The sequence below is a fragment of the Talpa occidentalis genome, unplaced genomic scaffold, assembly GCF_014898055.3.
Source record: "Talpa occidentalis isolate TD23 unplaced genomic scaffold, MPIMG_talOcc4v2.1 talOcc4.14, whole genome shotgun sequence".
NCBI lineage: Eukaryota > Metazoa > Chordata > Mammalia > Eulipotyphla > Talpidae > Talpa > Talpa occidentalis.
Genome location: NW_023601433.1, coordinates 36,671,952 through 36,685,601, shown reverse-complemented (window position 1 = coordinate 36,685,601; position 13,650 = coordinate 36,671,952). Strand labels below are relative to the sequence as shown.

The 13,650-nt window shown below is 37.1% G+C and overlaps 1 protein-coding gene across 4 annotated transcripts in view; it reads left to right on the top strand.

Moving 5' to 3' along the window:
• ADSS2 (adenylosuccinate synthase 2) overlaps positions 1-13,650 on the top strand; it is a 75,428-nt gene that overhangs the window by 39,418 nt on the left and 22,360 nt on the right. For 2 of the 4 annotated variants that reach the window (XR_008551765.1, XR_008551766.1), the window contains exons 11-14: positions 643-740; positions 3,594-3,743; positions 5,914-6,069; positions 9,865-10,023. Coding sequence is in view for 1 of the 4 variants with exons in the window: in XM_037510307.1 (XP_037366204.1) it covers positions 643-740; positions 3,594-3,743; positions 5,914-5,966 (301 nt within the window). In the remaining 3 variants the exon portion in view is untranslated. Of the gene's footprint in view, positions 1-642; positions 741-3,593; positions 3,744-5,913; positions 7,053-9,864; positions 10,024-10,564; positions 11,893-13,650 lie in introns of those variants that run through there. The other 2 variants (XR_008551767.1, XM_037510307.1) reach the window with 2 other exon arrangements.

The window sequence follows — 13,650 nt, the reverse complement described above, 5'->3', positions numbered from 1 at the left end:
ATTATGTAAACATTATGTATTGAGTAGGCTTAGCTTCTAGAAAATAACAAAAGTTAAAAAAATAACATGGATGAGAATTCCAAAACATAATATTTTATCTAATTTACACAGGTTTTCCAGTCAGTATTTTCAAATTTTACTGTATCATTTCTTCACTCTCCTTTGACAATTTCTGACCAGAAAGGTGGAGGTGATGGTAACCAGGGTGAAAAAATGAGGGTTGCTGGCATATATGTAAATGTGGTCATCACTGTGGAATTTTGAGTTCTGTTGTGTTCCAGAGCCTCAAAATGAATTCATCTTTTACTCTAGCAGCTCTCCCACAAATATGTGTTGTTGATTCATCATACGAAAACTGAGGAAGAGTATGTGGACACATCAGTGAAAAACCTGTTGTTATTATTAGAAAAGTAATTCACTGGTAGATCAGTTTTCATTTTTATATTATGAGGAAAATACATCTTTTTATTTTCTTCTAATGTGTTATGTGTGCCATAATTTAAAATACATTCCTTGAACCAGTTTTCAGAATTGCTTTGAAACTTTTCAGTTTGCGTGATTTTCCTTTTACTCTCCATCAAGTGAGATGCTAAGGTCTTTGAGAGTTTACTGTCTTAATATTGCCTTTTCCTCCAAAATTAGGTTGGCACTTACCAAATTGGATATTTTGGACATGTTTACAGAAATCAAAGTTGGAGTTGCTTACAAGTTAGATGACAAAATCATACCTCATTTCCCAGGTACTCTTTTTTTGTAGACTATGTATAAAGACTATTATAAACTGAACATATTAGAGCACTTTTATAAAGCTGTTCTGTATAATTAATGCTGTATAGCCACAGGCTTGATTCCCTTTGTGACTAGTGCAAGCAGATTCACTTATTATTAGCATTTGTTTAATAGCTGCTATGCATTTGGTGCTGAGTGTTAGCCAGTACATGCTGAAAATGAAGATAGGAGAGAAGACAAATGGTACCTCTGAGCCCAGCCACCTTGCTTCTGAATCTCATCTTCCCTGTTTTGAAAGTAACTTCTATGTAGGCATTCCTCCCTCCCTTGAGAAAAGTGTTTTTTTAGGAAATAGTCTTTCTGGTGCCTCAGCTGGTTACCCAGGAGAGTTAACAGGTGTAAAGTGATCTCTTCAATCTAGCAATGCTGGACTCACAATGTACCCTGCCTCTTACCTTCTACTAACACTGCTTGATCTCTGGAATCTTATCCCGCTCATTTGTGTGAGTCTCTTGATTCCTTCTGTCGTTTAGCACAAGCAGATGACATTTCTATTTAGTGTGGTTAAGATGCCTAGAACAAATTTAGTGGTATGCGTTCAACATGTTTATGTTATGGGTCATGGGGGAGTACTCCCATATCAGTACACTTGCTTATTCCACTTTATAGTCCACTATCTACTGCTCACCTTGAACCGGTACCCCCAGGATCCATTTCCATACATACTCCTTGGTTCCTCCAGGTAAATATTAACCCAGTTGGACAGATCCATCATAATACAGTCCCTCTTCTCCCTGAGCAGTCCCAGTGTTCTGTGGCTAAGTTATGATGTAACTTGACCTATATGTTGTTTGCTGGTCAGGAGGGCATGGATAAAAAGGTAGATCCGGAATGGGGCACATGCTGCCTTGCAAGTTAAAGACCTCTGCTTTATTTTCAAACAAGAGGAAGCCTTAAACTTTAGCAGGAAGTAATAGGACATTATGCAGACCTAAAGAGTTCAGTGAATCTGAGAATTCAGTATTTTCTAGTGTGCAAATCAAGATGAGATGTACCATACAAAATCTCAGGATACCACATTTTCCACAAACAGGACTCTGGCCTTGTCATAGCAGATTAGATTTGCTGGATTGGAGAATTCAGCTTTCTCCAGAGCTCTGCTGTCTATGTGATTAATTCCTGAGCATTGTCATCACCTTTCTGTCTTCTGCCATAGGACTTGAGCTGTTGCCACGGAAGCCCTTTGACTTTCACACTTTGCCTTAAACTGATCACAGTCTTTCATCAATCTATCATTGTCTTTTTCCAGTTCATGAATGGCATTCATCTAGAGCCATCCAGTTCCATTGTTCCATTGTGCTCGTTTCTCAGTACTACAGTTATTTTCAGTGCTTTCCTTTCTACCAGTGCAGCATCCCAATTCACCTTCCATAAAAGTTTTAACAACTGCAATGTGCCAGAGATAGTTCATCTTCTACCTGTCATCAGAGATGGTCCTCACTGCCAGCCTGCTGGCCAGTTTCCAGCTCCAAGTTCTTAATTTTATAACCTCCTTCCTCATACAACTCCTGGTACCACTACCTTATATTGAATTCCCTGGGGAACAAACTTTGATATAGAGAATGACATACAAATATCAATAGTTTGTTGATAAGTGCTCTGAGCAACATATGTGAGGGGGAGATTTGAAGTGAAATGTAATTACATAAAAATCCTCCAATGAATTACATTGGGTGGTCTGGGACTAGAATGGCCGTTGTAGTTGTCCCAAATTAAGGTGTGAGTAGCCAGGTTCTTTATAACTCCACATTAGCAAATCATTGGGCTGTTCTGGAAAGGAAGCTTCCTTCATTGTGTTTAAGGAAGATTCTGCAGAGACTCTGAACTATGAGTTGTCAGCAGGCAATACTCCCACAACTTTGGAAATGAGTGTCTCAATTCTGAAGAGAAAAATCTGGACAGAAAAATCTGGACTGTGTACTGTTGCTTTTACTATATTAGCTCTAGTCAAAGAAACTGCTCTTACATATTTTTAGTATATTATCATTTTCTGTTAGGGGACATCTGGAGAAAATGATTATGACAATAAAGAAAATTTCCAACTTGGTTTTTGTACAGAGTCGCAAAAACAGTAGAAGATTTCTCAGATGAAGCAAGGTGCAAGTCTTTTTGTGAGATTGCTGTAGATCTGCAGATCGACAATACTTAGTCCTATTGTACAGAAATCTAAAACGTTCTAGAAAGTTTTCAGTTTGGCACCAAAAATCATTTGGCTGAAAAACTTGACTTACATTGATGTTGGCACTAATAGTATATGTTGTTATTATAGATATTTCTGTAGTTAGGACAAATACTTAAACTGCTTAGAGTGAATCCCCCTCTATTCCTTCAGAAATATGTTTTTGTTTTTGTTTTGGTTTTAAAATTTATTTATTTATACAAGCAGTGGGTACAGTCAGAAGCGCGGGAGGGTGAGAGAATTCACCAGAGCGGGGAACAGAACAGGCAGGCTGATGAAATACACTGCTGAGGGGAGCAGCGGGCGCTGCAGGATTGGTCTGCGTGCATGTGGGACCCTCGCCGGCGGCCGGGGATCGAACCCGCACTGCAGAGGCTGTGGGCAGCTTTGCAGCCCAGCGCTCAACCGCTGCGCCACCAGGGGAGGCCCCAGAAATATGTTTTATCAAAAAATACTACCCCGGATCTTTTGCACTGTTTTTACCATTCTAAATTCTAAAAATTTTTAATTCTACTATTTGGCTTCAAGGATGTCGATAAGAAATTGTGAACCTAAGCTATATATCACAGAGTTGTTTGACAATAGCCAGTATACACCATGAACATATATATTCTTTAACTTTTAGCAAACCAAGAAGTTTTAAATAAAGTTGAAGTTCAGTATAAGACTCTCCCAGGATGGAATACAGATATATCAAATGCCAGGACATTTCAAGAACTACCTGTTAATGCTCAAAATTATGTTCGGTTTATTGAAGATGAGCTAAAAATTCCAGGTGAGCATAAACATTTTATAACTACCTTTACTTATTCTAATTTCAAATTAACTGTCTGACTGTAAAATAAGATCAAAGAAAGATCTTTATTTGTAAAGTGCTCATGATTTATTTAAATGCCAGTGAAGATATGATTTTATTCCTTAAATATATATGCACCTGAAGACAATAAATTACCTCTCACCCTTTTTGACTGTCTTAATTCTGTTCATTTTTTTAACCAAACAGCATTCATTCTTTTTTTCACCATCTTAAAAGGTTGTTCTTTTTTTTTTTTTTTTTTTTTTTTGATTTATTTATTTATTTATTCATACAAGCACTGGGTACAGTCAGAAGCGCGGGAGGGTGAGAGAATTCACCAGAGTCAGAGCAGGATGCAGAACAGGCAGAAGGACCGAAGTACACTGCTGAGGGGAGCAGCAGTCGGCAGGAGAGGTCTAGCGCGCCATGTGGGACCCTCCTCCGGTGGCCGGGGAGCAGCTGGGGATCGAACCGGCACTGCAGAGGCTGCGGGCAGCTTCGCAACCCAGCGCTCAACCGCTGCGCCACAGGGGAGGCCCTTTTTCACCATCTTAATAATACATTCTTTTGTATCTTTACTACCACTAAAAATGGTCTGTAGTTTGCTTTTTCAATTAGGTTATAACACTTTTGAGAGGTGGGCAGTTTCTTGATTAGAAAATAATGGGAACAGACAATAGGAAATTCAGTTGAAAAGAATAGAAGAATAAAGAATAAAACTTTATTCAAAAACAAATGTAAGTTGACCAGGGAGTTCGGCCAAAGCAAGTTACAGTTGAATTAGTTATATGAAGTTTGTTTTTTTTTTTTTTTTTAAGATTTATTTATACAAGAACTGGGGTACAGGTCAGAGGCGTGGGAGGGCGAGAGAATTCACCAGAGAGCGGGGAGCAGAACAGGCAGGCAGACTGAAGTTACTGCTCTTGAGAGGAGCAACAGGCGAGGCAGGAGAGGTCTGCCACACCATGAGGGTTTCTCTCTGGCTGGCTGGGAATCGAACCTGCACTACAGAGGCTGCGGACAGCTTCACAGCACAGCGCTCAACCTGCTGCACCACCAGGGAGGCCCCTGAAGTTTGTTTTAACATATTGCTTTTTTTCTTTTATTTCCACGTGTTGGAGGTTTGAGAGACAAAGAGTGAATTGAGTGGGAAATATCCTCCATATAAAATTTATTATGCTTTTATTTTGATTTTGTATTGTGGTTCTTTTGTATTTGTGGGTTATCTAAAACATGAATGTTGCTTTCAATATTGCTAGCTGCCCTTCCAGATTGATGTCAAATTTAATAAGCATGTTTGCTCACTGCTCTCAGCCAACTTTTTTTTTTTTTTAAGATTTTTTAATTTATTTATACAAGAACTGGGGTACAGGCCAGATTTGCGGGAGGGTGAGAGGATTCACCAGAGGCAGAGTGGGGAACAGAACAGGCAGACTGATGAAATACACTGATGAGGGGAGCAGTGGGCGCGACAGGAGAGGTCCGCCGTGCCATGTGGTACCCTCGCTGGCCGGCCGGGATCAAACCATGGCTGCAGAGGCTGTGGACTGCTTCACAGCATGGTACTCAACTGCCTACGCCACCAGGGGAGGCCCTCGGCCAACATTTTTTGACGTATAAACAACAGTAAATTTAACAATGTCAGTGTCACACATTACCCCTGTCTTGTAGATGATTCGAGACTCCCACAGACAGTACAGCAGGCATTTCCTAAGACTGTGATAAATAAAACAGTATTCTCTTCCAGATATTTCTACTTTTTTGAGAGATAAAACTTAAAGTGATACATCAGTATCTTCATTAGCTTTCATTTATCTTTTCTAATCAGAAACTTGATCAACAGTCTTTAGGTTTCTGTTGACTTGAACCAATGTTTTACTATCCTAATTACTAGGAACTGAGGAATTTTAACTGTCTTGCACTCAAAACAGTAAACAATAAGTCCAGCTACCCTGTGCTACACTGTCTCGATTGCATGTTCTATTTAGACATTGGCATAATCTGCTACCAGAACAGAAAGATGACCAAAGGCACCGAGGGAATAATGCTGACACTAAGAAAACTAGGGAGACTTCCTATCTTGTAATCCCAATGACTGAATGTTGCAAATGAACTAACACTATTCTTATTCTTTTTTTTCCCCTACCAGTTAAATGGATTGGTGTAGGTAAATCCAGAGAGTCTATGATTCAACTCTTCTAAGGATTTCCATTGGCGCAAGCAAGAAACACTCCTTGAGATGGGAAAAGGACTTTCTTAAATGTTTCATTTATGAACTTCAAGTTTCAAGAATAAAGACATTGAAGTGAGTTTTAAGCCCTACAGTTGTTTCCAGTCTTTTAAGATGGCTGGTTGGTATAGAGTAAAACTTTGGCATATTCCAGTGTCAGCTTCCTTAGCTGGCATAATTGCCGAATCATTTGTTGCTCCTGCTGCTCGTGGTGCCACATTTTCTTTTCATGTATAGTAATAGTATAACCCATGTTTGAAATCTAAAATGGAATTACTTTCAATGTAGTTTTATTCATTATTGTCATTGTGTGTTCTTAGGTTTTACCTCTATTAAATGGTAACAATAATGCAGTTTTGCACAGATATTTTTACATTCTGATCATAAAAGTCTGTCATTGAAATCTTTCTGTTACAAAAAAAAAAATGGAAAGGAGTTCTGTAAATTTTTGTAATGCTATAAATTCCATTTAAATTGTGAGCTGTTTATTTTCTGCTGAGACCATTGCAAAATTGAGTTTTGGTAGAGGTTGGGTGGAGAGGAGTTATATTCATGGGTTCTTTAATTTGTACAGAACACAAAACTTATTTCTCTCTGTAAATTATTTGACACATTGAGCATTTAACTACATGTTCAAAGAGAAAAGGTATTTCCTAAAACAATCTTAAAGTTTAAAAATATTAGCTATTAAAGATCTGTTGTGATAATTTGGTGGGTATTTTTTCTTTAATTTTAGATATTAACTCTGAAATGTATATTCTTCCTTTTTTTTATCATAACCTAATTTTCTAAATCTAGTGGATTGATTCTGAACATTGTGCCTGCCAATATGCCTACAAAATAATGTGTACAAATGAACCCAAATTGTTGGTCATAATTTTGATCATGCCTTTATTTCTCCTTTCTTTAAAAAGAGAGGTGTTCATTTTGACAGTTAGGCTTAACATACTGTGTTGTAGATTACCCTTCAATGAACTATTTTAAATGTTTAAATTAGATGCCACTTAAATTTATGATACCATCAATAGCTGATTAAAAATAACCAAATATTTCTAGTATGCTTTGTGTATTGTGTTTCTGTTCTGATGAGAAAAGTAATAGTAATGCTGGTATATATAGGAAGGAGCTTTATCCCTGTAGTATATGGTAATAAAGTGGGGAGAAATCAAAACAGAATCTTTGAAAACATCTAAATATATCATTTATCTTCATTAGATATATTTTTTGTTAATACTTCATTCAAGAAAAATTCTTAAAAAATCAGCCCATTGGATTCCATAAGTAAAAGGATAGTACCGGTGATCTGACAAGCACATCACTGATCAATAATGACCATTATGTAAAAATAATTTATATTTAATACATAATAAATAATTTTGATTTATACTAATGGAAATTGAATGAACCTTTATTTCTCCTTAATCTTTCCTCTTGCTACTTAGAGTTCAAAATTAGATAGACTACTCAGAGCCAAAATGACTACTCAGAGCCAAAAGTACTATTAGAATAAGCATTTTAAAGTCCACGTTCTTATGTCGGCTAAAAACATTACATTATTGAACATAGTTTTATGTTCAACTTAATTACATAGACCCCATACTCCAAGTCAGGAGTGCTCTTATTTTTTTACCGAAAAAGTCTAACCTTTTCTGTTGTTGGTAGAATTTACTTGCTTTTGATTTTGAGTGATTCTCTACTGCTTCTCTTTAAAAGTGAGCTTTTTGCTAATTAAATTGACTAAGAGAGGTTCTTTTCAGATACAGGTCTGTCTGTATTTTACAAATCTTTCCTGAATGAGTATATTTGTTCTTAAGGAAGCATAATGAGAGCACAGAAAAATTACTGAAACAAAAAGTACATATTCAAAATTTTAAAACCAGAAATTGATGGCAAGAAAGGTACTTCAGGGCCTCCCTGGTGGCACAGGGTTTTCTCATCACTATCAAACTATCGCCAGCCACTGTGGCATGAGGTCAGTCCCCAATCAGGATGCTAACACACATGGAGCAGCAGACCTCTCCTGTCTAGCCCATTGCTCCCCTCAGCAGTGTATTTCAGTCAATCTGCCTCTTCTGTTCCCCACTCTGTCTCTGGGTAATCCTCTCACTCCCCATATCTCTGGTCTACACCCCAGTTCTTCTACACAAAAATAAATAAAATGAATCTTTTAAAAAAAAAAGATTAATGGAGCCATATTAAACATTAAAAAGAAAGAAAAAAAGATATTTCAATGGGCTGGAGGCCTATTAAATATGTGTATATGTGTCCATGTGAACGTGTGTGTGTGTGTGTGTGAATGAATTACATAGTTGAGTGGGAATGCCAGTCCTTCACAAGTGAACATATTTGATTCTATTCCAGTTACTTATGTAGGGTTCTCTAACTGGACAATAGTATTTTAAGGTGGAAAAATGAATGTGCCAGAGCTCCTAATACAAATTTGGAAAAGAAACATGCTGAGAGGAGGTTTTCTAATATAAAACTACTATAATCAAAGTATGTGGTATTGTCATGGGAAAGAACAGATTCATAAAGGAAATAGTTTAGATATTCCAGAAATGGATGCAGCATATATGGGAACTTAATACAGGCTAAAAATGGCATTTTTTTCCCCATTGGGAACAGATTGCATTAAATAGAAAAACAATCTCACATAACCTATTTTCAGATGCAATAAAACCCTAAATTATCAAAGTTTTAGGTAATGAAAATAATAAAGGAAGATATTTGGGAGCAATCTAAAGAAAAATAGGTAACTTGGAAACCCCAAAGAGAAATTAATAGTTTTGGCCAAATGAAAAGTTTTATGTAACAATGAACAAAGCAATTTTTATAAATTTATGTATTTGTTCAACTGAGGTAGCTATAGAGTCCCTCTCCCTCCACATTGGGTATCACCACCTTAATGCACCCACCACCAAATCTCTTTGTGAGAAAGTCCCCCAAGTCCATTGTGCTTCCTTCCTCTGTTCTTTTTTTTTTTCTTTTTTTAAGATTTATTTATTTATTTATACAAGCACTGGGTACAGTCAGAAAGAAGGGCGGGAGGGTGAGAGAATTCACCAGAGCTAGAGCGGGGAGCAGAGCAGGCAGAAGGACCAAAGTACACTGCTGAGGGGAGCAGCGGGCAGCAGGAGAGGTCTGCGCGCCATGTGGGACCCTCCTCCAGTGGCCGGGGAGCAGCCAGGGATCGAACCGGCGCCACAGAGGCCGTGGGCAGCTTCGCAACCCAGCGCTCAACCGCTGCGCTACCGGGGAGGCCCCCTTCCTCTGTTCTTAATCCTCCCTCCCTGCTTCCTTTTCCTCCTCTGGATGCTTCAGTCCTGGAGTCAACTTTCAAAGACTAGATTGTAAGCTTGTGTTTACCTGATCCTTAGTTTGGTTTCTCTACATGCCACATATTAGTGACACCATCCAGTATTTGAATCAAGGTTTTTAAAAACCTGAGTACAAAAACTGGAGAAAAAACATTTCAAGATATCCCTAATGTATTTAAAAAGCACACACAATTAAGAGCATGACAACTAATAGAAAGGTGGGCAAGATAATATATACAGTCAATGTGCCACCGAAAATTTGATGTCAGTGGCCTAAGACGTGAAAAAGTGTTGACCTTCCCCTATAGACAAGAAAATGTAATACAATGAAATACCACCTTTTACCTTGCAGATTGGTAGTTATAAAAGGTAAAAGTAATGCTACCAAGAGTATTGGAGAAATAGGTACTTCCAAGTACTGCCAGTGGGAATGAAATTACTACAGTATGATTTGGGGGAAGCAATTTCTCTTACAGTCTATATTTGACCTATCAGCAGTCTCACTATGAAAAGCATTTTAAAGATGTTTTTCTTATTTTGCATGTAATTGCAGGTTTGGAAGCACATGAATATCCATGTTTTATGAAACCTTTGAAAACAATTATAAGGATGACTGGACATGTTAGCATATGAACATGTTTTCCATAGTATAGCACCATGTGTAAGGAGTGGAGAGAGGAAGAAAATTCACAACCCTGTGAGGATAAAATATGTAAGGGTATATAACAGTTAATATTGATCACTAGGAGGGGAATGTGAGATTTCCCTTTACAAGGGAAACCTCATAGTATACATTGTTGTATTATTTAGGCTTTTTTAAAGCACTGAATATTTTTAATCTTGAATATTTTAAGATATAACTTGTAGACTAAATTGCTATTTCCAGTTTGCCTGAATATATTTGGCGATTATTAATTCAGAAGTTCTCATTATATATCATGGCTAGTATACTTTTGGAAAAATATCACTGGGATGTTGGCATTTGGCATTATTTTATAGACTCAACCATTAGAGACAGTGAATTAACATCCACAGTGACACAGAGAGATCATGAATCTCTATATGGTTTCACTAGACTCAGCATATAAACTAAGAGATTGCCTGTTTGGAAAATGCTTCCAAAATTTTAGGGAAGAGAAAATTATTTGCTCTGTAACTTGTTTTCCACTTATTTTCTTTATAAGGTTAAAGGAAATTTTTATTTGGAAACATCAACCTATACTATTAACCTAAATGTGTGTTCACATTTATAGAATCCACGTAAGAAGGAAAATAAGATTTGGGACACATTTATACACAGCATCCAACCATCTGTCTTCCTTACTTTACAGACTTCTGATCTGATTTTATTTTTTATTCTGTTTTTGTTTTTATTTTTGTTTTATTTTTATTTTTAAGTGATTTTCATTTGAATAAGTATATGACCCAGCAATTTCACTTCTGAGTATTTATTAAAAAAAAAATGAAAACACTGGCTCAACATGATATGTACTACCATGTTTATTGCAGTGTTATTTAAAATTCCTATTTATAATAGGAATCAGTGTTCACTGATGGATGAATGGATTAAGAAATTTGTGTGTGTGTGTGTGTGTAAACTGTTAACAACAAGTGGCCCTTGAGGGCAATATTCTAAGGGAAATTAATCAGACAAAGACAAATACTGTATGATCTTACTTATGTATGTAATCTTAAAAAAAAAAAAAAAACTAGCAACAAGAAGAACCTATAGGTACAGTGAACAGAAAGATGATTGCCAGAGGTGGGAGTGGTTTAAAGGAATACACTTCCAGTGATGAAGATAACTCATGGAGATACAAATTACAGTATAGCAACTATAATTAATAATGCTATATTGCATATTTAAAAGTTGGTAAGAGTAGATTGTAAAAGTCATCCCAAGAAAAAAAATTTTATAAGCACATATAGTGACAGATACTAACTAGACTTATGTCAAATTATACTGTACATCTGAAGTCAATATGCTATGTTAATTATACCTCAATAAAAATAATATAATTTTATGATTTAGCAAATTTAAAGAATTGTGCAACCATCACCATAATCCTGTTAGAATTTCTACATCATTAGTGTCCATTTGTAATCACTCCCTACTCCCACCCCCAATCTCATTAATTTGCTTTGTCTCAATAGGATTGCTTTTTCTGAATATTTCACATAAGAAAAATCTTGTGATATTTCAGATGTGGTCCTTCGCATCTGGCTTTCACTTAATGTAATATTTTGATGTCACTCTGTGTACTTCATCTCTTTATTGCTAAGTGGTTTTCCATTATATATTTGTACCACATTCATCTGTTCTTGAACACCTGGATAATTTTCAGTTCCCGGAGCTTATGAAAAATGCTGTTATGAGCATTTGTATGTAAGTCTTTACATGGATATATCTTTTCAAATCTCTTGGATAAATACCTCAAGGTAGGATATCTGGATTATAGTGCACATTTATATTTAATTTTTTAAAACATCCAGAGTGACTATCACTTTAATAAAGCCATGTGTAAGAGTTCCTGTTTCTCCATATCCTTATCAATACTTGTTATTGGTCTTTGGTTGTAGGTATGAAGTGCTATATTCTTGTTTTAAATTTCATTTTCTTAATGTGACTAGTGATGTTACAACACTTTTTTCATGTTTCTTTGTATGTCTTTGAAATTTCAATTCAAGTATTTTGCCCATTTTTGAATTAGGTCACTTGTTTTTATAATTATGAGTTCATTATACATTCTGGATACAGGTTCTTTATCAGATAAATGGTTTGCAAATATCTTCTCCCCATTTGTGACTTGTCATTACATTTTCTTAGTGGTGGTCTTAATGTAGGTTTAAAATTTGGATAAAATTCAGTTTATCAGGGCCTCCCTGGTGGCGCAGCAGTTGAGCGCTGGGTTGCGAAGCTGCCCACAGCCTCTGCAGCGCCATTTCGATCCCCGGCTGCGGGGCGAGGGTCCCACATGGCGCGCAGACCTCTCCTGCTACCTGCTGCTCCCCTCAGCAGTGTACTTCTTCAGTCTGCCTGCTCTGCTCTCCCCTCTGGCTCTGGTGAATTCTCTTACCCTCCTGCGCTTCTGACTATACCCAGTGCTTGTATAAATAAATAAATCTTAAAAAAAGAAAAAAGACTATGACGTCTTCATCATTTAAAAAAAAAATTCAGTTTATCAGTTTTCACTTTTACAAATAATTTGTGGTTTTGGGGACATTTAAGAAATCTATGCATAACCCAAGTATGGTGGCAGAATGGCCACAGGGCAGGATCTCTATGATCCAAGCAGAAAGAGTAAAGGAGGAAAGGGTCCTGAAGCCCTCAGTGGCTTTTGCAGGCTTTTATTGGGATTTACCTGGTACATGGCAGGCAGAGATGCCAGGGGGCCGGGAGGCTGGCAGGCCTTCTCTCGCGTTCTCACTGCTTCTCTGCTCTCCTGGCATCCCTTTGACGCCACCCATATAAGCCCAGACTTAGCCCAGGTGTACCCACTTATGCATGCCCACACCCTACTCCAGGTGTCTGTCATCAGACATGCATTCAGGACCACAAGGATCCATCATCTATCCTAATGGCGGGAGGGCAGAAAAGCTTGAAAATCACTTACCCTACACCAAGTTCATGAAAATTTTCTCCTGTTTTATTCTAAAATTTCAGGTTTTTTAACTCTTGCATTTAGGTGTATGACTCATTTTGAGTTATTATTTGGTTAAGTTGTGAGGAATGGGTTTAAGTGTACTTTCCTGCATATGGATATTCATGTCCAGTGCCATTTGTTGAAAAGATTATCCTTCCCTCATTGAACTGTTTTAACACCTCTGCCCTTACATGAGTACCACACTATTATGATACTGTAGCTTTGTAGTATAGTCTAGTGTAAGTCCTCTAACTTTTTCTTTAGAAGTATTATTTTGTCTGTTCTGGGTCTTTTGCATTCCATATAAATGTTAGGATCAGAAGTGATGTCAACAAAATGTCAGAATATATAGCCATTTTGGCAGAACACCCATCCCTCCAACAGAAACATTAAAAAAAAAAAGTAGAAGCTGCCAGAATCAACTTTTTGACAATTCTGGAAAATAAATTTACAGCAAAAAACACTGAAACAGGAAATAGGTAAATTAAAATCAGTGGGAAAATTTTATAGTGTTTTAATTTGCCCTTGCTCCATTCCCTCCCCAGCTCAATGGCAGTCTTGAAGTATATATGCCCACAAACAGGGATGCTATTAAGTCTGAAATATGCTATACAGATTATGTTCCCAATGTGGGACCCTGGTGTTTGGGTAGTGGAAAGAGAGCAGAGCAGACCTTATCTGCAAATTATTATGTG